The sequence below is a fragment of the Uloborus diversus genome, chromosome 9 (assembly GCF_026930045.1).
Source record: "Uloborus diversus isolate 005 chromosome 9, Udiv.v.3.1, whole genome shotgun sequence".
In the NCBI taxonomy this organism is placed as follows: Eukaryota; Metazoa; Arthropoda; class Arachnida; order Araneae; family Uloboridae; genus Uloborus; species Uloborus diversus.
In genome coordinates, this window is record NC_072739.1 from 145,685,515 (window position 1) to 145,712,095 (window position 26,581).

Here is a 26,581-nt window from a genome sequence, read left to right on the forward strand (position 1 = left end):
ATGCACATATTTGCACTTAATCCTGGAATTTCAAACTTTGGCTTCTAATTGTGATGTATTTGAATATAAGGAATCATTATGTATCATAACATGATGCATCAACTTTCTTAAATAACTTTTTACTTGAAAAATTAATGAGTTGTATGTGAGCGTAAATATGTGACTGTGTAAATGAGTTGGGTGTGACTGTACGGTCATGTTCGCAACATGAAGAAATCACTATTTTTAAATGCAAAAAAAACTTTCCAGAAAGCTGATACTTCATATAATGATGCATTTTGGCTATTAATATCAAATAAAAAAAATTAATAACTTGTATGTATTGTGCGTGGGACCATGCGGTCATGTTCACAACTTAAACAAATTACTATTTTTAATTGCAAAAAAGATTTTCCTGTAAGTTGATACTTTGTATAATCAAATATAAAAATTAATGATTTGTATGTGTTGCGGGTGTGACTGCACGGTCACATTCGCAACATGAACAAATTACTATTTTTAAATGCAAAAACTTTGTACGAAGTTGATAATTCACACAATGATGCAATGTTCAGGGCTCGAAAATTATACTGGCCGACATGCCCGGGGCATGTAAAAGTTCCGATTGGGCATGAATTTTTTACCTTTACATGCCCAGCTGGGCATGTAATTATTTTAATTTAATTAAGTAGGTAATTTTAATGACGACCTTTAATGTACTATTTATTTAAACTTTTTAAAAATGTTTTATATTGAAATAATTCTTGATTCAAGTATAAAGTTTTTAAATTAATTTTTTGTCTGATTAATGCTACACGACAAATTTAAATATTTTTATTATCATACAATAAAAGAAACAGGGCATGTAAAAACTTTATTTGGGCGTGTATTTTTTAGACAAAAATGCCCTGCAGGGAATGTAAAAATTTAAAGATTTTTTTTAGCCCTGTTACGGTTATTAATATTTAAATACTTAAAATTATTGTTTTGAATGTGTTGCGGGTGTGACTGTACAGTCATGTTCATAATGTGAACAAATTACTATTTTTAAATGCGAAAAAATTTTGCACAAAGTTGATACTTCACACAATGATGCATTACGGTTATTAATATTTAAATACAAAAATTATTAATGATTTGTATGTGTTGCAGTGTGACTGTACAGTCATGTCCCAACGTAAACAAATTATTATTTTTAAATGCAAAAAAACTTTCCACAAAGTTATTACTTCATGTAATGATGCATTATTAATATTCAAGTATAAAAATTAATAACTTGTATGTGTCGCGGGTGTGACCGTACAGTTACGTTCGCAACGTGAACAAATCACAATTTATAAATTCAAAAAGAAAAATTCTAGAAAGTTGATTCTTCATATAATGATGCATTATGGTTATTAATGTTCAAGTATTGCACAACTGAAAGCCAAAGTTTAAAATAACAGAATTCAAGTGCAAATATATGCATAAAAATGTCTCATTTGTGCAGATGGATTGAGCAATATCCATTTGTATAAACCACATCACATACAGAGAATTTAAACTTATTTACTGCAATGTTCTTAATTTCAAGTACCTTGTTTCCAGATTGTATTAGAAGATTGTATTCTGCAGAAAAATGTATTATAGAGTTTGATCTTGTGTAGCACCAATGTGTCACATTATTAAGCAACAGGTACGTAATGATTAAGCAGCCATTCAAACGGACAGTCTCATTGAAGTGTACATAGCCATATTTTTTCTTTCATCGTTGTCAATGTTGAGAGATGAGAGCTTCTCTCGTTTACAAATGTGATTTTGTTGTCAGATAACTATTCATATTTTCTATTTTGATCCTTGATGTTGATGATGTGCTATGAAGGTTGGATCTTCAAAAATTTCGATCTAGCTCAGAAATTGTTTCTTCTCCCATGTGTAGCAATAAAGATTGAAAATGTATTATGTGTTTCATTTTAAAACAAAGCACACATATAAAAATTTAACTCAAATGATTTGCAAATCACATCTTATAGACATATTGTTATGAGTATACCTTTATTTCAGTTATCGAAAATAGATGAATAATTCATGGGCACATAGAGAGAGGGATAAGGAAGGGTAACTTCCTGTCCCATTTCAGAAAATAAAATATGTAAGAGAAATTGACAAGTGCACAATAACATATGACCCCTTCCCATTCAAAATGGACATTTATAAAAAATCCACCTGTTAGACTGTCATTTTAGATTTTACCATGTGGAGGAAAGAGTTTTCAGTGGACTCTCTCTATTCTAAACACTCAAGAGACCGAACAAAAGTGTTCAGATTATGGTAGTGTTCATTATAAAGGGGGGACTGGATAATGCATATGTATTCGCCGGGACCATCAAAATGTGTTCAGAATATTGGGGTGTTCACATTAAAGAGTGTTCAGATAGAGGAAGTCCACTGTACAGGGTTATTACAAATGATGAACGCAATTTCAAAAATTTGTATTCATTTAAGTATCAATTCTAAATGAATAATACTTACGGCAAGGGATAGAGCAGACCCGGAGTGACTTTTTGGGGAGAAAAAGTAGGAAATAAGGAATCAAAAATGAAAAAAGTAAGAAAAAAATAACTTTAAAAAGTAGGAAAAGATATGATTACACACGTCAAGAAGAACCAGATTTAAAGGTAAATTTCATTTCCAGAAGAAAAGATAAACTTAATAACATAATATACAAATAATATATAAGATAATATACCAAAACAACAGATATGATTACACAAACACGTCAAGGAGAAGCAATAAAATTTAAGATAAGTTTTAATGGCAGGAGAAAAGATATTTATCTTTTATAACTTTAATAACATGCAGAAACAAGGTTAAGAAAAATGGAAATGTATTTGTGTATTCAACTTTAAATTTAAATATGCAAATACACTTAAATATTTCTTAGCCTGGTTTTTGCACATTATTTTATTTTTCATGAACAGCAAGCAGGTCTTTAGCATGCCCAAAAAGGTTTGAAGTTGGCTCATGCAAGTATGTTTGATTCATGTAGGTCAGGTTTTTTTACGAAATAAAAAATAAGATCAGAGCCTTTTTTTTAGTCCTTGTAATATTAATATATAAATAGAGAAAGTAATTTGGTTGGTTTGGTTTGATTTTTTTTTTTTTTTTTGGCATAAGAGCCTTAATAGGCTATATTGTACCAAACAAATGTTTAAATTCGAAAAATGTGCCAAAGAAGAGAAATTGTTAAAGGAGTAGAAGACATAAAACTTCTAAAATTTAGAAAAATTTTGCCCAAATAAGCACATAAACAAAGTTTTAAATTTTGAATAACAAGCCAAACAAGAAAACAGAAAAACAATTTAGAGTAACACAAAACATTTCTAATAGAACTGAGAAGAGACGGAAACAAGGACAAAAGGAAAAACAAGACAATTGGGGGAAAGAAACATCTTCTGAAGGAAGGGGAACAATTTAGGACGAGGGTCAAGGTAAAGTAATTTGGTATTCACCTACTAATGAAAAGACAAATAACTATAAAACATAATTTGGAATGAAAAAGAGACTTTTAAAATTAAAATAAATTTTGATAAAAATTTAAACTGGGGGGGGGGGAGGAGGGCACTTTTAACAATCTAAAACTATCAAAAAGGGGGGGGGGGAAATATTTTTAAAAAGAGAAGAAATTGATTAAGCTGAAATAATAAAGAAAATTGGCATTTCTCTCCTTAAAAAAGTAAATAACCAGAAACATATTACATGTCTGTGTGAAAACAGAAAAGTTTAGAATTTACTAGAAGACACTAGTAAATATAAATACCTTTTAACAGCACAAAATTATCCAAAAAACGAAAAAACTATTCAATCAAGTATAAATCGAAGTCAAGGAGGGTTAAAGACATTAGAGTGCAAAAAGCATCTTCTAGCAGTTTAAAACTGTCTCAAAAATAAACTAACAGTATTTTTAAAGTGTTAAAGTGACAGAATTTAGCATTTAAATTGATTTTCAAATTTTCTCTAAAAATCGGGAACGTTTTGCCACACTCTTTCATATTTATATATTTTTTGAAAATACACTCTTTGCAAAGAAAGAAAATTAATTTTTATAATCATGTTTACGATGTAGAAGGAACAATAATCATATTTATGTATGAAAAAAGTTAGTTCCCGCATTTTTTTTAAAAAGTGATTAGTATTTGCAAATTTTTGTTATCTGTCGCTTTTATTCTGTAATAACATCAATAAAATATGTACAGGTTTTACATTTTTTGCTTCTTTAAGTTCCTTTTAAAATTTTACAATGTCTTTTTGTTGAAAGCAAGTTCTATTTCACTGTAATGGCTTTTCTCGCACTTTTCGAACAGTTGGCCGTTTACTGCAGTTAAAACTTCATTCTAATTAACAAGTAGATAATATATAATTGTATCAGAACGTATCAGTATCTATTTTTTAATTGTTTTGTTAAAATAGTAGGAGAAAATTCGAGGCAATAAAGAGAAAAGTCGACCGTAAATGCCACATCAGCAAAAAAAGTTCCACTTACGAAAATTTAACTTTTAGACACGCAAACAGCACTGCGTTTCTTCCAGAAATTACTATAGTGAGCAGGGTTTGAAAATATGATATTTTCGAAAATATCCAATATTTTGATATATATCTGATATTTTCAATTAGCACAAACTAAAGTCTTCAAAATCATAAATGCATCTTCACATCATTCATCATTTTCTTACATTATACTTACAATATGTAGATTTAAAATTGTTACCTTCATTTTTTATATCTAAGATTTCATTTTACATTTCTATCAATTTTAATGGAGTTAATTTAGCATTAGCTGTTTTACTCATTTTTCTTCTGTTATCTACTTTCATAGTTATATGAGTCAGCAATAAATAATATGCATTAGTTGGTGCACAGTCATAAAACATTTTCTTTTTTCTGAGTAACCTTTAATATTTAATTAGCCACTTTTAATATGAATTAAAACTGTTATATTACTAATAATTTTATGAATATAAAATACAAGTAAAACATGAATATATTTCTTTGTTATATTAATGATGTATAATGATGTTTTTTAATGATATATAAAAATATATTAGGTTCATTCAAATGAAACCAGGTCAAAGCGTCTAACTTCACATTAGACGATGCCACGTAACTGCATGTATGGAGACACCCGTATATTGGTAGAGAGACTGACGCATGGCAATATTGCATGTTGCACAGTGATATATTTGATCTTTTTCGCTTAATAACATGGGAAAGCACGGAAAAGGATGGATATTCTAAATATAATAAACCACCAAATTTAGCTTTTATTTATGTAGTTTGCTTCTTAAAAAAAATCAACAACTTAAGTCAGGTTTGCTTTTTAATTTTTCTCGTTTGTGTTATCATAGTTAAGGGCACCAATTTACATAGGGGTACATATGTGTATCAAATTTTGTTCAATTTCATGCAGTTTTTGTGCTAGAGTGGTCACAAAAAAACAATTTTCCGCATACTGACAATGGATTTAGCATACCTCAAAGACATGCAAGTGGGTTGAAATTCGAAAGTTTTATGAATACAATACTTAACCACACAACATACTAATCCACTTTTTGCTACCGTGTCCACTGCCAAGTGCCGAACTCAGACTACATGACAGGAACTAGGTAACGACATCATATGTTCAATTAAAGAGTAACTGCTTTGCATTGGAAGATCTTATCAGTGAGTTATGCTCATAAGTTTTGGGTCATGTGATTCAACTTCCAAAAGTTTCTATAAACGATTGGCTCTTTTGATTACAGAAATATTCATCTGGCAAGTTTGTTGTCTATATGCAGCAGCTGCAGCAACAGATGTTAGGATATCTTCAGTATATAACCGATGAATGGGAAAGTATATTCTGATGACATATTTTCGAAATACTTAAATGAACTGAGGTTATAGTTTGGTTTTGTGGTTAATTTGTTAGTTTTGTTTTTACTTTTAAGTACTTATTTAATCATTTTTGGCTGAATTAAATGTTTTCGATTTTACGAAAGCAAGCATGCCATCGCTCGGTACCATTTCATTCCAAGTCGTCAGTTTCAAACTCTTAAATGTATCTTCAAACTCTATTGCATCTTTTTAAAATTGTTAGATAAAATGATTGTTCATCATTAAAAAATTTAATAAGAATCAGCATAAGAAAAAAACATACAAAAAGTTAAAATATATAAGTATCAACTCTTTAAATGTTTATTAAAATTTACTTTAACATTTAAGACATTTTTGTACACAAAACATATGAAATGATATTTTTATGACCTTAAATCTTTATACAGCTCATTACGATAGACATAGCCATATCCTTCTACGGTGACTTCTTCATACATAAATTTTCGATGCACTCGGCAATGCAGACCACATTTGTTCGATCCACATTTTGGGCAAGGATACCAACATCCACAACAATTTGCAGTGCCACAATCACATAAGTCCAAACCACTGGCAATGTGAACACCTTTTTCATCATATAAAATGCCTGCAGGTTCAACTTTTTCTACAACTGGAGTGCTGAAGGAAAGGAGAGAAAAGACAATTACAAAACTTTTATTTTTCTCACACATAAACACAAATATGATATTGAATCGAAACATGAGTCTTTAGAGATAAAATAAATTTTGCAGCTGGGAAAAAAAAAGCTTCAAAGGGGGAGGGGGGGGGGGGGGGACTGATTTTTTAAAAATTAAAATGAATTGAATAGGTACATTTTCTTTCAAAACTGGAAAAATACTACCTATTTAAAAATATATGTCATCTATAGTATGTTCTTTTCCTAGAAATATGCACAAAACTTTTACTATTAAAAGAGCTTTTCAGTGTTCTAACTGCCAGTAGATTTCTAAATTCAAAGTTCATAACACCAAAAATTATACAAACTAGTCAAATCATCATTTGGCAGTTAATTTGAAGTAGGGTGTGATTTTTACAAATTGTTAAATCAGGCTGCCACTGAGTTATGGTCCTAAAAATAGTCGTTTTAGTAGCCTCTCAAATGAGAAATAGTCTGCAAAATAGTTGCCAAATAAGAAAAATATTATCTAAAATAGTCTCCCTTTATTTTTTAATAAGTATTAATACTAAATCATGCTACACACATTTAGATGAATAGACGTACCTCAGCTGCTATAAATAGGATCACATAGACAAGCGGAGCTCTCTAAAGTCATACACAAGTAGTGTTCCAGACATGGTTTCATACCAATCTTAATTCAATTACAAGAATGAAAGTCGAGCATATATAAGAGATTTGAGACAGTCTCAAAAATTCAAATTTTTACGTATTTCCCGACCAATTGTTCAGGAACTTTCAGTGGTGCCCACAGAAAGGGATTATGGCGCAAGTTGGGCCATCGAAATTTTTGGGGGGGATTTTTTTATTATTTTTATTTCTCTATTTAAATTTATTTATTGATTTATTTTTGATTTGAGTATTTATTTTATTTTATTTTATTCTGTTTATATTTCATTTCATTTATTTATTTAGTTTGTATGCGTGTGTGTATGTTTGTCATTGGCGTAGCACAGAACTTTTCTAATAAAATAATGATAATAATCATTAAAAATAAATAAATAAGCAAATAAATAAAAAATTGTTAAAATAATAAATTAATTAACATATTTTTAAAAAATGAAAAATATAAAAGAGCGCTAGAAAATAAAAAAGGGGGGGAGAGGGTTGGGAAAATTTGGGAGGGGGGATTTGCGCCATTGAACTTGAGGGGGATGAGCACCCCTGCGAACTTTTGTCACATAAAAAGCATGCCCTAGCTGTCATTTTCCAATACAAATTAACTCCCCACGCACAGGGCCGTATTTAGGGGAGGGCAGGCGGGGCTATTGCCCCTGAGCCTCACAACAAAGGGGCCCTACAGAAATTTTTTTACAAAATAACCTAAATTTCACAGGTCGAAAATATTGGATATATACACATATATCAAAATATTCGGATATATATCAACGTATCGGATATTTTCGAAAATATAATGATCTTTTCGAACCCTGATTAGGGGCTTCCACTCCTTCGTTGCCCCGGGGCCTCCACACTTCCAAATCTGGCCCTGCTCATGTATTTAGGGAACCAGAAACAAATTGAAGAAAACAAAATTGTTTTTTTTATATCCTTCCTCATAAATAGCTGTGGATAACCTGTAATTTTCAGAATTTAATTTACTCAATGTGAACAATAATTCTATGCTTGAAAGTATCACTATATTCACAAAAATATAAGCATTTCTTTCAAAAATATCAATTTTGTTTACATGGTTCCAGGATGCACAGTTGTCCATCCTGGCTTAACAAACTTTCAGAAAACTTAACAGTATAGGGGAGAATCATTAAACTAAAATTTGAAACCAAAATTTTGAAAATTTGATGAAATATGAACGGTTAAAGCAATTAAATTTTCACCACACATGCACGAAAGATAGCAATATAACCTTCGTAATTTAAAGTAGATCCCAAACTCTTTATAAAATCCCAGCTCAATATCTTAAAAATTTAGAAAGACATCAATGATCTTAATGAGCTAAATTTCAATAATTCATGGATAGACAGAAAATGTAAAAAATTTTATTAATGTTCAGAATGATAAGTTTAATGTTAAGTTTTAATTAATGTTAAGTATGATAAAATAAATGACCAAACAATAAACTTCAATGTAAAAAAAGCGTAGAGTATTATTTACATTTTTGCAAGGACAACAAATAAATTTAAGACAACTGATATGAAGTCGCCCACATCAATTATTTTATCATACTTAACATACAAAGATTTTTTTTTTACTTTTTACTTCACATTTTTACAAAAGTGTCTATTTTTTTTTTTTTAACTATCATTTTATTTAATTCTTTACAGTTTCTTTTTTTTATACATCCGCTATATTTTTTACTTAAGTCGCTGTTAGACTGAAATGGTAGCACTTTTTTACAAAATAGTCGTTTTTGTGTTAATTTAGGCTAAAAAAGTCGTCATAGACTGCAACTCTTCAACATAGTTGCAATGGTCGCTTTTTTAGTCGACAGTGGCAGGCCTGTTAAATTAACTTTTTAATAGATCTTATAATTTTATTTATTTTTCTTTTTTTGCAAATTGCGAGATTTTAAGCAAGAAGTTGTTTTTATTTTTCTATACCAAATTCGTTACATGCATTTACATACATGTGTATAAATATATACACACACATTAAATGTGAAAATATCTTAAATGTTTAACTTAAACTTTTCCAACAATTGGTACTATTATTAATATTGTCCTGAGTATGCATTTACAGTTTTGTTGAGAAACGTAATACATAATACTTGGGTGCACAGAAAAAATAAATTATTTTTTTCAGTTTGCAATATTAAAGTTAGTGTTTTCCTATGGGATACTGAGGAAAAAAAAAGAAAAAAAAAGTTAAAAGAAAAAAAGAGTTTGTTCCGCACTCTTGGCTTCCTTAAGAGGTTTTCCATCTCCAGCTCAGTCACTTTCCTATGCCGGGCTGATGAGTGCTAATAAGCACGAAACTGCAGTCCTCGGCTGGAATTGACTGAGCTGGTGGTGTATTTCATGTATTTCTGCCTTAGCCCTGGCTATAGGGCCGTAATTTACTGAATATAATGTGGTGGGAAAGAGAGTAGTGTTATTATTATTTTTAGTCATGTAGTAGTATCCTTAAAAAAATCAAGCCCTTCTATTGACATGGGAGTCGTAAATGTATAGAAGAAAATCATAGGTTTTTCTTTGAACATCTAGTGTTTTTAGAAAAATGCTTTAAGAAATCTGGAAACATTTCAGCCGTCATCCACCTGCCAGGGGATGCACCATACATGCAGCAATATATCTAGTGGGGTTTTTCCTTTGTTGGTTTTTCTCTTGCATTTTCTCATTTCCGGAATGAAGAGCACGTACATTTACAATTGTATAAGCATGTCTATAATAAAATATAAGCTCAAGAATAGTGTAACTAATGTAATTTTTTCAGAAAATTGACAATTTACAGAATTAATGTTGTTGTTTAATGTTTTGACTTTAAAAACTTAACTTGGGGCAAGTATGTGAATTCGCACACTTACCCGGAAAAAAGTTCGTCTACTAGCCCCAACTCGCTTCATTGAAATCAAGTTACCCTGGTTTAAAAATGGTTTCATAAAATACTTTGAATAAGATGTCATTTGTTGCATAGAAGCATGGGCTATTCAATATTAATAAGTTTTGGTAAATTACTCTACTAATATATGTTTTATAAGAAAATGACTAAGAATGAAATAAATTATGAAACACTGTGAAAATAAAACTTTCTCTTGTGCAACACATTCAGTTTGGCAGATTTTACTGAAAATACACTGACAGTAGCGAGACTGCTTTGTAGTTACGTGACAGCTCACTCAGAGCTGTCATACCAAAAATGAGAAAATTATTTAACATTTGCATACTTACCCCTACGCATACTAGCCCCGGTCTCCCCTACTTGGTAATACTTAATTTAGTATTCATATATTTTGTAAAACAAATCTGTTGATTCCTTTCAATAACTCTTAACTATCAGGTCGGCATTTCTGATTAAAAAATTCAGTATTGTTAATTTATTCATAAATTACGTACACACAAACAGATATAGATACACTATTTATAAATAAATCTTTCCTAAAAGGTCCTGTTTTTAATATAAATACAAAATTTAAAAATTACAGCACTAAAACTTGAAATTATGCAATGTTTTGATTTAAAGTTAGCCAGACCTGAAGATGTTTGGTAAAAATTACACTTGGACTTTTCAGATCAAGCTTCCCACTATTAATCGCATTTGGAGTGAAAATAAATATATTACTCTTCCATTCATTTTCAGCTTTTTTTAAAAAAAAATTTAAGTAATTTTTTCATTTAATTAAAGCAAAAGTAAACAAAACTTACTAATCATTTTCACTGTAAGCTTCGGTGACAGGCACAGAAACAAGTTTCTTCTTCTGAAAATGCTGTTGGGAATCAAACACTGAATTTAATAATCTAAAGTATTGTACAAAAATAAGTCAATAACTTATATTTACACTAAAAAAAATGCATAGGCAAAGTCAAAGATGCGATTAAAATTAATGCACAATAAAATTCAGAACAAAGAAATCCTTTATCTTTTTCAAAAACCTTTTTTTCTTACACATTTTTTTTTTTAAATTTATTTATTAACTAGCTGCCTGCGGCGACCAGCTGGTCCGCCTTTTTACGCCATTCGCCTTTTTACGCCAGGGGTGCCGCCTTCGGCGGCTGCTTAAACAATTTAGCGACGACATTAATCAATGTTTTTCTCTATAAATCAGTATTATCATTCGTTTTTTTACGCCAATGTTTCCGCCTTCGGCGGCTGCTTAAATAAATTTCGTGGCGGTGTCAATCAATCTATATCTATCTATATCATTAATAATTTGAATGAAATATTTTCTAGATCTGTCTCCAGTTTCGTCGTTTGGAATATTTTTAAAGGAGGGGGAGGGGAGACACAAACGACGTACTCTTCATGCAAATTTTGTCGAAAAAAAACCAAAAAGCACTTCCTCTTTTATGTGAAAGCACCGTTTTTTCTAAGTCATGGTGTATGTGGGGGAGGGAGGGGGGCATTGACATCCAATGTGCAAGCAGCCACCTATGGCGGCTGTTTGGCTAACTTGTCATTTACCTTTTTACTTCAAGTTTGCCGCCTTCGGCGGTTGTTTAAATAAATTTGGCAGCAGTATTAATCAATCCATCTCTATCTTTTTTTTTTGTGCCATTCACATTTTTACGCCAAGATTGCCTCCTTCGGCGGCTATCTACCTTTACAATCTATCCCTACATTTTCTTATCCATCTCTATTTATTTTGACCTCCTCACCCATTTCCTAATAAAAACAAAGAACACTCAAAAAACCGCTTTTTTTTATTTAAGTAAAGCAAAAAAAAAAAAAAAAAGCTCAAATTCCCCGTAGTGTGCAAAAAGTAGCGTTTGACAAAGATAAAAAAAATCTCGCTGTTTTTATTGAATTAATGCGCACAACTATGAAATGTAACGTAATATAGATACAGCGAAAGGTCCAACTTGGGGGGGGGGGGGAATGAAAAAGAAATAAATGCAATCCCTAAATAAAACAAAAAAAAAAGGAAAGAAAAAAAGCAAGCGCTGCCGAAAAAACACGTGGTCATCACGTCAGACAATGTATATAGAAGTAAGCTATATAGTAAAAAAAAAAGATTAACATTGCTTGCGATTAAGATTCCATCGTAAATATCGAATCGAAACTCAAGTAGTGACGTCACAGGCATAAAAGATTGAAGAACGCTTTTTTCAACTGATGCGTGAAAGGACATGATGTGTTCAGCATTAAAAAAATTGTAAAAAAAAAAAAAACTATTGCGTATTTTTAAGAACTTTTTTCTTCTGAAGAGGGCGAAATGCTTTTACTATTACCAACTTAAATTTCAGAAAAGAGGCTTTGATACTTCTCGCAGGATGATATTAGAAAAAAATAAAACCAAGAAAAACATGCAAATTAAAGGTTTTTTCAAAAATTCATAAAAAATACAAAAATTGCTCTATCTTCAAAATTTTTTTGTTCATCATATTTAAAATTAAATTTCCGACACTATAGTACCAAAAATATTTGTCTGGCGCGATTGGTTCTGAGGTTAAAAGTACTAAAAAGTGCTAAAAATCACATAAAACATTAAATAACTTTTTTTCTAATTAAAATATCAAAAATCGAAGCCCGAGGTGCAGAACTTCAGCAAAAACTACACCTGTATACCAAATTTCATCTTTCTAGGCCTTACCGTTTTTCTGGGATGCGCGCCACACACACACACACAAACATCTTATTTTATTATATGTATAGATTTTTTATTTTAACCATAGCATTGCTGTCAACATTGAAAGATGAAAATTAGGGAGACTGTTGCATTGATGAATTTTATGACAAAAGTTTGATAGCAAGGGAACTTTCTGAATTTCGTGGGGAAGCGGGTGGGGGGGGGGGAGCATTGTCAAAGTTTTTTTCTAATTCTGACTGAACCCCCTTAAGAATGCTTTACTGATCACAAGAATGTTTTTTTTTATTCCTCTGTATGATCAAAATTCAGCAAACTCTAGCATTTTTCTTGTTTTGTATTACAGTATCGGGCCCCGAATCTGAAATGCGACTTTTCTAGATTTCGGAATTTTAGATTCCGACTCAAAAAATAGTAACAACCTTTCTATTATGCGTTATTTGTCACATTTTTCTTGGTTTTACTTTGTTTGTGCTAAATTTCTTTTATACTTTTTGATAAATCTGAAAAAAAAAAAACATTATGCTAAAACAAACGACGGAGATAATTTGGAGCTGCGTACAGTTCACTGATGTTGCTCTTTATTATTATCCAATGTGCCGATCACTGCAATAAATAAATCATATTTTTACTGAAGCTAATTTTGTACTTTTGTTCAATAGGTTTTGCATTGCATATTTATGAGAAGAAAAAATAATCATTGTTAACACAAAATGGATGTTAAAAGATTGCTGTACAATTACTGCCAAATGCTTATTTATGCGCAACATGTGGCAATGAAAAAATGTTAAAAAAGAAAAAAAAAAAAAAACAACTGAAAGTACTGTGATTTCAAAAAGTAATTGCTGAAAATTAACAATTTAGAGCTTTCAAAACTGGAATAAAAAAATAATAATTAAAAAAAAAATATTTTAGTTAAAAACATCTAGATTTCAGGTCTTCTGGACTTTAGGATTCCGAAATTCAGGTCACATACTGTATATGTCCATTACATTGGGTGAACATAAAGTTCAGCATCTCATTTTTATTCCCCAACTTCAGTGATTCATTGCCAAGTTGGCAAAGGGAGGAGCACAACAAGATGCTACACAGACCTTGTATATGAAATTTTAATCTTTTACAGTATACCATTTTTGAGCTAAGTGATGTATGCACATACGAAAGTACACACAGACATTACAAGAAAACTCAAGCTATTTAACTCTGTGGTGGTCAAAATGGATATTTCGGCTGCCAATAGGTTTATTGGTATATATGTACTTGCATATGGGCCAAAAACTGCTCAACATTCATTCATAGGTGAGTATAATGGAAATTTGGGTTGAAATTTAAGTGAAAAAATGTCACAAATACATTACTAAAAGGTTTAAGTAGAAAACAATTATGAGTAATTTAAAGGTCCTATATGGTTATGAAATCAAAAGCTTTATAGCAACTGTTGATGCTATTACAGCTGTATTTCTCATCACACCACTCTTCGTTATATTATGCATTCAGATACGTAGCACTTTTCGACGATGGAACTATTTAAAACCCTCACTGTTACTGTACAAAAATTATAATACAGTAGACCCTCGTTTTACGTGGGGGTTGCGTTTGATGAAAATGCAGCTTAAATCGAAACTGCGTAAATGGAGACCTAATACTAGTGTTAAAATAGGGTTAGGTTCCGCAGAAAAAAAAAATTCATTCTAGTGATGACTAATTGTATAATTAGTTTAACATCGATTACTTATATCGATTTCTATGCACAACATGCATAAAGAGAACATAAATTAATTTCGTGTTGCAGAATTTAGCAATGTTGTCGTTATTCGTCAGAAATGAAATCAAGGACAAAGTAAAAATTGCAGTTCTTCATGCATTAATATAGTTATGAAAAATAAAATCATTCAATATACAAATCCTCGGCTAAAAGCACATATTTAAGAAAAAACTCAACCTGTAGTTTTATTCAAGATAAAATCGTTTCTTTTTACACATCACAGAATGTAACACTAACTAGCTGCGTCGCCAGGCTTTGCTCGGTCCACCTCGAAAATAAAAGTTGTGTCACGTGACGCGTGTTCAACAATCAAGCTTGAACAAAAAAAAAATATTAAATCAGTAAAATTTTGAGGCAGATTGCAGAAAAATAACCAGAAAGGAAGCATTTTATATCTCCCGATTACAGGAAAAGACTCAAAACAAAAGCCAAATTTTATTTCTTCAAATTCAAAAAAAAAATGGCAACAGATCTTTCTTATGAATGATTTTCTTCACGCTACAAATTTTAATAAAAGCCTTGTTACGGAAAGTTGAGTTCAAGCACTGAATAATAATTTGAATGGAGGAAAGCCTTCAAAAAATTCAGGATTTTATGTTGAAACCTAAGTATCATAATTAATAGTTTTAAATTGATATCTCCGCTAATTATTGACGGAGGATTATGTTAAAAAGCCGAACATAAAGACATGAAAATTGCTAATCTATTGCTATTGATACCTGGTTCGATGGTCAGTTCACTAGCTTTCGGGAGAAGTAACTCGGACATATATACATAGATACATACGCTCAGTTTTTAATTATATAAGATATGAAACTTAACGTTTACCAAATACGAGGGTTGGGGCAAAAGTCATGGCAACTATTTTTATTCTTGAACATACCAGTCCAGTTGGAAATTGTGACATACAGATGAAAGGGTAATGTGTTAGCAACATATGTGGACAATGAATAGTACTGAAATATCCTAAGACGCTAATTTATTACGGTAGCAGTGGAGCAGCCATGGGAGGGGTTTGGGTTTAAAACCCCTCCTAGAACTTCACCATGTACCAATACAGGGCAATATGACCTTCATGATGCAAAAGAATGACAACACAGTACATATAAAATTGACACGACAAACCTGGACCTAAAGACCCTGAATGTAGTCCCCTGCTACTGTCACCACACTCTGCCAACAATGTGAGAGGCGCTGAATACCATGAGCCTCAGCATTTGCCGTACCATGTAAGAATTCAGTTGGTGCACAGCATTAGCAATGTCCTCTCGTGTTGTTCACGTCTCATCACATATTGGTTTCTTAATCTTGGGAATGAGATCAAAGTCACACGGGGAAAGGTCCGGAGAGTGCAGTGGGTGCTCAAATTCTTTCCATTCCCAACGTCGGAGTAGCTGAGGTACATAATCTGCTTTATGTGGTCTTACCCATGACTCACTGATTTCTCGCCCTAGCTGGGCTACTACCAGATATCTCTGAGCCATCTGCTGTTCTGCATACACACTATCCCGGCAGAACTTACACACCACACATGTACGTTTGTGATCCATTCACATATATCTACAAGACAAAAAATAGTTGCCATGACTTATGCCCTAACCCTCGTATTTCGAGAAATTAACCAAATTTCAAATGCAAACTGCCTAGATACATTAATTCAGCTTGCTTCTCATAGCTTTTAGTAATAAAGTGAGTTTGAATATATGATGTTGATACACTAAATGGGTTGCTAATCAACATTTTAAGGTAATAAAATGTGAAAATATTTAAGTGTATTCTAAAAAAGTGCTCATATAAAACATCATGAAATTGCTTGGCATATTTTAGCTTTCAAAAGTAAAAGAGAGTTCTAATTAAAAATGAAAACAGTCAGAGAAAAACCGGAAATTTTTGGGGAAAAAAACATTTTTCTCCGAATAAATTAATTTCTGCTCTGGAAAAAATTGAAAAAAAGATTTTTTTTAAACTTTTCAGGAAGTTTTATTTGAAACTTTCAGCAAAAAGTGATTAGAAATTTTTCATACTTAAACTCTGATGCAATTTCCTCCCCCTACTCCCTCCTTGTATGTTAAAACACTGTCTTAACTTTGATAATGCAAGTTATTGTATGATAATATAATTTGTATATAGATCAAAAAAACATTAATACTTTTTGCAAAAAAAAAATTAAATCAATATTCTTAGTGAAGAATTTATTTTCTTTCTTCGTAAAACAAACAAGCATAACTTTAATCACAGAACTTTGTTTCTGCGGACTGTGCGAACCGAATGTACAGTGCGGCAAAAAAACTTGGGCAAGCAATTTTCCATGTAACTTTATGAAAAACAAATAAATGAACAAAATACAAAAAATAATAATATGATAAGACCTTTAGCAATCAATAAATTAATTGGTTTCAAACTGGCCAACTTTTGAAGTAATACAGAGGTTCAACTGCTAACTGAAATTTTCATTCAAGGGCTGCAAGTCCTTTAATCAATCCCATTGTCTATAAAGCAATCGCTTTAGAGAGTCCAAACTTATGTGTAGTTTACGGTAGAACCTTGACTCTAAAACAGACCATACAGTATAATAAATGGAATTGAGATCGAGTAGAACATCCATTCTAAAGATGATATCATGTCAAAAACAATACGCCTTGCACCATTCTTGTCTTTTTTTCCGTATGAACTGGTGTGGAGTCGAATGGAAATGTCCAGCCTACATTGCTGTGCTGAAGTGCTCTTAGCTCCACAGAAGTACAAGAGCTTCTAAAATGTCCTTTTGGTACACTTTTTAATTAATTTCATGGCCCTCATCCACACACACACACAAAAAAAAAAAAAAAAAAAAACAGACTTTTTTTGTTGCTTGTGCTCATTCCATTACAGACAAAGTCTGACTTCGGATTTTGGCGATGTTTAACATTTTCTAAGGTGCTTGGAGTGTCTACAGACCAAATATTATTGTTCTGGGGGTTATGAGCTGGTTGAACAGTAAATCAGTGAAAGGTATCTCTTCCTGAGTGGTCTTGCGGCCCGTCTCAATTGTTCTGGCATCTTTGGAGTCATCGGAATGCCTAAACTTTTTGGAACTGAAAAAAAAAAGGTTGAAGCTGTTTTTGCCCTTTATCGCACTTATCGGTCACAAATTCCCCCATCCTACGAACAATGTCTCTTGCGGAAACCCACAAATTTGATTGAACTCACTTTTGGATAACCTGACGATTAACTGAAATGTTCACTGTTTGTTTTTGTACACGCTCCAGATATCGACTATCAATTCCAAGCCACTTGAAGCAGCATACCACATCAAATTCTGTTTGCCGAGGCTCAACAAGCAAACGAACTCTCATTCTACTTGGTTAAACAAATAAATAGTAAAGTTAATAAAATAAATAATAATAAATTTAAAATAACAGGTCTTTTGCTTAAAATTGTAAAAAAAACGAAAAACAATGCATAAACTAGGTTATGTAAATTATTTTCTAATACAGTGAGAGACAAAAAAATACACTTATTAAAATGAAATTACTTTACTTCCATTCAATGATGCAATCTTTGTCTAAGTCTTTTTTTTTTCTTTTGCCGCACACTGTGTACTACCATGCAAAGTACAAAAGTGGAATCTGCATTTGAGCTCAAGCTGAGACATTGTGTTTGAAAGTTTGGCTCTTCCTTGGACATTTGATTCAGATTTTTTTTTTTTTTTCCAGAATAGGGAAAAAAAATAGTTCCTGATCAAATGACCTCAAATGACCATTTGTTAAGTAAACTATGAGACAGAGAAGAACTTGGTTACAATAACTCAATTTTGCTCAAAAGTGCAAGTATGACTGCTTTTACTACTGTGTTTAGCACGGCCATATAATTAACTGAAACTCCAGTTCAAGTTTTGGTTCAGCCTTAGAAACCATTACGAAGTTTTGATTTGGGGTTTCTGTTAAAAAGAAAAAGAAAAACCAATTTAGTTTTGATTTGGACTTAGACTGGATTGGGAAAAGTTAAAACTCAAAAGCTTTCATTTTCTTACAGTAAAGTTACATTGTAAGGAACGGAAATCATAATTATCTTTCTTTCAAACAATAATAACTATGTTTGAAAGTCAAAAATTACAATTACTAATTCAATTTTTAAAGGCACTCTAAAACAGAAAAATGTAATTGTTATGATTAGACACACCTTACCCAATATTATAGGTTGAACGACGACTTGACTTATTTCTAGTGTTTGACTAAGAAAGCTCTCAGTTACAAAACAGAAAGTTTCTTTTTTTTCTTATTAAACTTACCTTTATGTGTATTTCTGTCAAGCAGAAAAAGAAGATGTGTGGATTGCATATATTTTTTAATACTTAACCCTTTAGGGGAGAGTGGTAATGAATGGGCCATGGGGATGAATGGGCCACTAACAAAATATGAGAAAGTATTCACATAAAATTATTTTAGATGCCACTAATCGAGCGAGCTATTTGTTCTACTAAATTCATGCAATTTTCAATTGTTTGAGAAAAGCCATTTTTCCACTAGAGCACGATGGTCAAGAATCTGATTGAAAAGTTTTTTTTCCCCTTTTCAGTAAAATAAATACTTGATAAAAAATATGTTATTTCATTGCAGGTATATGTATTAGCAAATCTTTCCATATCTGTAAACTAATTTTAAGATGTATTTTGATGCTATTTGAATTTCATGTATTAAAAACACCTGAATCTAATTACAGAAGTATAGGTGGGGCTGAATGAGCCACTATATCATGGTTATAGATGGGCCATAAAAAAGTTTTTCTTTCTTTTTTTCTGATTTTCTCTTTAATATGAAACATAACTAGCTGTCATAGATTTAAATTACTGTCTTGTTAGAATAGGTTTATAGTAATTTCTAAAATTTCCACATTTTAACCCTAAGAAAGATTAGCTATTAAATTCTATAAATGATTTTGATGAACTGTCCAGTTATTGACCCCAGCTGCTAGTATTTCATAATTTGAATTTGATACGAATGATTCCATCCAGTATTTAATAAGCAGGTTAGAGTAGAATAGTGTGCTTTTGCTTTGTTGATTTTATAGGTTTTTTTTTTTTTTAAATGTCCTATTGTTTGCTTTTGTAGACTGATGTATATTTAAAACAAACATTAAAAAAATATTTCTCTATTTGAAAATCTAGGCAATAATTCTTATTTATTATTAACGCATTGTCAATGATAATATTGAATTTTACCATTGAATTTTAAAGCAATAATATTGAATTTCAGAAGCAATTAACTATTTAATTATTTAAAAAAAAATAAAAATTAAAAGTAAGTGTAGTGAAATTGATAAACATTTTTTGCTTGTGTTTTTATATGTTCATGAGAATTTTTGAAAAGATTAAAAAATTCTGCATGTTTTCACTGAATTCATTTAGTGGCCTATTCATTACCTTCAATGGTCCATACAGCCAAACGGGTAGGGATGAATGGGCCAAATTTCTACGTTTTTATTTTCTATTATCATTCATTATACGCATATTCTAATCCAAGTTTTATTACTTTTTTATGTAACCAAATAAGTAAAGTAACTAAGGAGCAATTTTGAGCTAAGAAAGGTATTAGAAAAAATTACAAAAATTAAAAATCAAAAATTTTCCCATTCATTACCACTCCCCCCAACACAGAGCTGTTAAGAAACCCTATTTTTATTCATTAAAAAAAAATCAATTTTTCCCGGAAAAAAACAGTAAAAAACGGTTTTCTTCCACCGCTTCCGGAAATTTTATATTTCTAGTTCTAATTGAAGTATTTTCTAATTAAAACTATAGTGCATGTTTTTAAGTTATTTTTTAAACATACCAAATGAGAAATATTCTTAGTCTTTATTTTTACCCCTGATGAAACGGGAACGCATCTGTGTGTGTGGCATTGCAGTTGCTAAACGAATAACCGAATTGATAATTCTTTTTGTTTAAAAAGTGACCTGACCAAGAGTATTCTTAGCTAGGTCTCATCCTTTTGGACTGTATTTAATTAGTGAGATAAGGATTAAAAAATAAATTAGCATTCTTTCACTTAGTTGCAAATGCACATTTAAAATACTGATGTCAATCGAAAGAACCATTTTTTACCGCTTAAGATGAAATTTGTTTGTAACCTCTAAGTTATACAGAGCAGAAATTATAACCTTTTCCAGTAAATTTTAAGCTTTTCACCACATTGATAGCAATTTGATTGCCTATGTCGCCATTTTCTAATCCTCAACAAACAAAGTGCCTATAATGGATTTCTGTACAGAAAAAATATATTGGCTTTTAAAATGATTATTAATTTTTCCTGGTTCATTATAGTTTTGCAACTATAAAAACTTAGTAATTGTGATTATCTTTTCTTTTCTGCAGTTTTTCATGTAATCGAGAAAAAAATTAAATATAAAAAAAACTTTGTATACATTCTAGTCAATGAGATTCATTTTAATATAAGGTGATTCTTGGGGTCAGAGTTTTTAAAATTTTAATTTAATATTAGTTTTTGTTGGTTCTTAAAAAAAAAAAACTCCTACTGACTTAAAGCAGCACTGTCTTCACTTTACTGTTACTATATTTCACTGCAATTATTTTATGCTTCAAATTTTTCAAGGGAAATGATTCTGTACTAAAAAATGTGGTCAAAAGATTGTATACATTAGTTGAGTTTAAATTAATTACTTGGAAATTTAATTTTATAACTAATTCTCTGAACCATAACAATATACAGTAAAAACCCTCTAATGCAGACACGAACGGGACAATTTTTTTGTCCGCAATCGAGGGGTGTCAGCAGGAGAGGCAGGGTTGCCTTATTTTGTCCACTCCGGAAAAAACCTGGAAAAAACTGTCCCGGACAAAATGTCATTTTGTCCACTTTATCAGTAAACTGAAAGTTTTAAGTTAAAAATTTGAAGTTTAAATATATGATAATATGAAAATATGAGTATAAAGTATAAAGCATATATAATAATATGAAAGTATGAGTATAATAAAAGTAATAATATGAAAATAATAAGTAATTATATAGATTTTTCCTATTTAAGTAAGATTTTAATATAAAAATAGCATACATAAATATGTATATAAACAACTGATCGTAAAATATTTTCAAGTGAAAATAAAAAAAAGTAAGATCAGTTGAAGTTTATGTAAGTGTGTTAATAAATCAAATGAGAGTTAAAATAAATTATAATGCAAGTAATAGCATTTATAAAACAAGCACATCAGCGGTTAGTTTTAATATGTTTGAAGCCGCCTGGCTTCAGGGGGAAAAACTAATTTTCCAGCAGTGGACTGTATAATGAAATTGGTGACTGCATTGATGAGTCGTGGTTAAAACAACTAATCAATTTAATTTATTTACACATTTTATATAATTATTATAAGTAAGAATAGGATACGCTTGTATCCTTGCGAGAGCCCTATGGCTGCATCCGCTAACAATGTTGGAAGAGCATCTCCGAGGGGTGGTTTCCCACGCTCCTCTCACAATGGGGGCTTTAGGGTTGCTTGGCGAAGTCAAGTGCCAAGACTCCAAGCGTTGCTCCTTATCGCTCGGGGACCCGCGCAGAGGCGTTAACATGCCGCCCGGCGTTGAAATGTATTACATTCAACAATTGAAAAACATAGATTTTAAATAAACTTACATAAAAATTGAACAAATCTTTTACCAAAGTTGAATAATTATGAAAACAGTAACACATGTTAAATACGATAGCATAATGAGTAACATAATGAGCTATAGTATTGAAATTATTACTATTCGGATGAAATATTTGTAAGTGAAATCTATTCTTGCAATACAGATACAAATGTGATAATCAGAAACAGGCTCTGACTAGACTGTTCCTAGTCAATTTATTAGACCCCAATGAAAATTAATGGCCCTTTTAAAGCTATTTACCCTCTTGCTTATTGTAGCCTCTTCCGGTACACTGTTCTGAGTATCCACAACCCTACTCAAGTAGTAATTTTTCTTAATTTGTATGACATTAACATATCCATAAAATATGCTGAGTACATAAATATTTTTCTATGGGGTGACATCAATAAAAACTCAAAAAATATAACAGTTATAAATTATTTTTAGTCTATCTATCTTTGTTTTGTATGCATATCTCCAAGCATTTCATTTGACTTTCCCAACGAGTTTATTTTCTACTATTGTATATAATAATCTAATCATGCCCAATAGCTTATTCACATTGTTAAATTTTATTACTTTTAAGTAAATTAAGATCTAAAATTAGCTGCATCAATGTGTAATTATTATTATAATTTTTTTTAAGATTTATGAAATTCTAAAGCTAATGATTCTACTTTAATTAAATGATTAATTCATAGTAGAAACTGTATTCGAATAATGTACTATTATTACACCATAACAATAACTTTATGTGTGTAAAATTTTTACACATAATTTATTATTTTTCATTTCGTCCATTTTTGTTCAGTTTCTTCCGGCGTCCTGGACTTTTCACAAAAAAGTGGACAAAACAGCAACCCTGAGGAGAGGGGTTTTATAATCTTATTTGCCTTGGAACTGGGGAATAAAAAATTAGCCGCATAAGAGGAGTGTCCACCTTTGTGAGGGGTGTCCGTTAGGAGGGGTTTTACTGTATTTCAATTAATGCCAAAAAACTTGCATTCCAAACAAAATTTTAAATGTAGTTATAATACTACCGGAATGGAACCAGGTTTAGATGGCTCTGTTTTCAGATCTTTGGTAGAAACTTTAGATGTTTTTATCTGAGCATTAACACCACCTACTGCTCCTTTTTCTTCACCTTTCACTCCTACCTTTTCTTCAGTTTTCACAACTACCTTTTTTTCACTTTTCACATCAATTTTTTCTTCAGCCTTTAAGGCTAAATTTTCTTCAGTTTTCACAACTACCTTTTTCTCAGCCTTCACTGCTACTTTTTCTTCAGCTTTCACTGATCCGGTACTTTTCTCTGTTTTCGCACATTGATTTCTACCCGATCTTGCAGCAGCTGTTGCACGCTTTTCTAGAGAATTGGTTTCTTCAAGCTGAAATACAAAGTTTTACATATTAGAGTTGGAATCACAAGAAAAAAAAATTCTTTAAAAACTTCATTGAATTCCAATACAAATGAGGCACTTAAGATTATAATATGATATTCAATAAATATAACTACAAAATTAAAGTTAGGGTAGTTCCGCATTCCACGACAAGAATATAAAAGAAGCAGTCGTAAACCAGGGTTGGATTTTGGACGGACTAAAACTGATTTATTACAGGACAGGTGGTTTTTACCATCCAAAACTGTCCAAATGTGTATGAAACTGTCTTAAACTGTCCAAAACTATGCTAAAGCTAAAGGGGTATAATCTAATCAATTCATATTTACTGAAATATTTGTAATGTATAAATATAGATATTAATGAGGTTTAATTAATGAGTATTTGATAATATTTTTCTCAAAAATGTTCCTTTAAAAAATATTTTACTTAAAAAAATTGCTTATAACTATTACATAAAAACTTCCTTATGTAACAGTTGGTAGAGTTATGAAAGGAAATTCACAACACTACTGAGACAGTTAATTTCAGTTCCATTTATAACTCAAAGAAATGTTATTAAATGTGCAATATTTAGCTGAAAAAAAAAAGAGTTTATGTTTTTTAATGGTTTTTGCAAATAAGTTTTACATTATGGTTTAACAAAAATCATTTTTAAAATCAGATTTAAAACAAAGTACAAGAAATTGATGATTAAACACTTACATTAAAAAACTTGTGCTATTCTTTTCTTAATTCATATTTTTAATATAATACATTCTGTAACTACAAAAAATTGTAATTTATTGCATTTAAGTCAATTATTGCACTACATTTTGAACGCTTTCTTTTGCACAAAGACTTAAATGTCAAAAAATTTGGTTTATGGATTGGTTTTCGGTTATGGGTTTTCAATGACGAATTTAATTTCTAAATAACTAGATTAAAATCAACTGCATAAATAAGTTACATATATATATTTATATATACTTGAATGTTCACATTGGATAAATATGTTAAGTAGTCAAAAAAATAATTTTGGCAGACTTTGTTCTGTTTTTTGGTATTTTTTCTAACTATAGTTTCTCAAAAATAGTTTTGGACACTTTCGGGCAGAAGGGTTTTGAACAGGGTGGTTTGATAAAACCTTGCCAACGCTTATTTCAAATGAACACAGGGTTGGCAGATATGCACATAGGGAAATTTCGTTACTATTATCAAAATAAATAAACTCATGCATACAAATTGAAATTTCAATCAAGAATTCAACTTCTATGTAACTAGATTAAAATCAGCTACATAAATAAGTTGAATGTTTTCGTTGAATAAATGTTCAGTATAAAAGATTACTTTGATACATTTTATTGTTTTTGATGTTTTCTCAAAGAATACAATTTTTCTAAACATATAGTTTTGGACACTTTTGGACAAGACGGTAAAAACCAGGGTTTTTACTGTAGTGTCCAAAACCTTGCCAACCCTATCGAAAACTTTGTAAAATGAAGTAAGTAAAAATATGATGACGTATATACATGTATAAATAAAAGCAATTAAACAGAGTTGTAAAACCCTGAAAACAGCTGTTTTGAGGTTAGAAAAACAAACCACTTCTGCAGTGCCTAAAGGAATGATGGTACACAAAGTACGAGAATGGACAATTGAATGAGAAAAAGTAAGATACGGATGAGCAAACAGACTGGAAGTGACCGGAACCATAAACAATTACGTCAGCGAAAACAGTAAGGACATCTGTGCCTAGGGAAAACATCATGGACCAAAAAAATTTTATTAAAGGAAAGGTTTCCAACAGTAGGGAAAGGGGGCATGTTCGACAAATCATTAACTATAAAAGTAGAATTTTTCCAGCTGCAGTAAAATTCCTAAAAAACTAAATCGTAAGTGCAAGAACAACCATGGATAATTTTGGCAAATGAAAAATCGAATATATGATTGCAGGTGACCAACAATTTGTTTTAAGTGGGGTTCCTCAGGGATCAGTTTTAGGGCCTCTTTTGTTTATTATATTTATGAATGACATCAATGAAAATATTTCTGGAAGCATGAATTGTTTTGCTGACGATGTAAAAGTTATGGGGATTGTCGAAAATGAAGAACAAGTAAAACAGCTGCAAGAGGATTTAGATCATATTACTAAGTGGGCAGATGAATGGGGTATGGCATTTAATGTAGGGAAATGTCAAGTGCTACACTTAGGTCATGGAAATAAGCGTATGAGATATCGTTTACAGGGTTCAGTCATAAATCAGTCAGAAAATGTTATGGATCTGGGTATCTTTATAAATCAGGACTTCAAGTTTAGTCAACAGTGCAGTATTGCTAGTAACAAAGCCAACAAAATGCTTGGGTTTATCAATAGATCTATTTCAAACAAATCTAAGAAAGTTCTTCTGCCTTTATATAGGAGTTTAGTAAGACCTCATTTGGAGTATGCTATTCAGTTTTGGTCGCCTTATCTGAAGAAAGATATTTTTGTATTGGAAAGGGTTCAAAGAAGGACAACTAAATTAGTAAGGAGACTCTCAGAGTTAGATTATGATACCAGACTTAATAGGCTTAACATGTATAGCCTGGAGCAAAGGAGAGTCAGAGGGGACATGATTCAGTTATTTAAATTTATCAAAAGGGAAGATGTAAATGGGTTAAATATTTGCGGGGAAAGCAGGACAAGGGGTCATTGTTTTAAGCTATTTAAATCTCAGGCTAACTTGGAAATCAGGAAAAACTACTACTTTAGCAGGGTCGTGGGCACTTGGAATAGCTTACCGGAAGAGGCGGTAATGAGCAAGGGAGTGGATAGCTTTAAGAGAGCCAGTGATCTTCATTGGGGACTAATTCATTGACTAGGACCAGCCTAGCTGGGCCCAGAGCCTGTTGCTGGTCGTCACATTTGTATTTGTATTTGTAATACTGTGTAAAATCCTGTTTTTAGACAATTTTCATGTTCTTTTATTCCAGAATTTAAAAGCATTTTGAGCTCAGGATCTTAAAATAAAAACCTAAATTGACTCCAGTCTTTACACATTT

General features: G+C 31.2%; 1 protein-coding gene across 2 annotated transcripts in view; it reads right to left on the reverse strand.

The window, feature by feature from the left end:
* The window catches only part of LOC129229365 (ARL14 effector protein-like), a 46,545-nt gene that overhangs the window by 2,378 nt on the left and 17,586 nt on the right, over positions 1–26,581 (reverse strand). The window contains exons 2-4 of one of the 2 annotated variants that reach the window (XM_054863656.1): positions 23,411–23,545; positions 10,891–10,952; positions 6,262–6,510 (exon numbers count right to left, since the gene is read on the reverse strand). In XM_054863656.1, the coding sequence (XP_054719631.1) occupies positions 6,262–6,510; positions 10,891–10,952; positions 23,411–23,545 (446 nt within the window). Of the gene's footprint in view, positions 1–6,261; positions 6,511–10,890; positions 10,953–23,197; positions 23,546–26,581 lie in introns of both variants that reach the window. The other variant, XM_054863655.1, reaches the window with a different exon arrangement.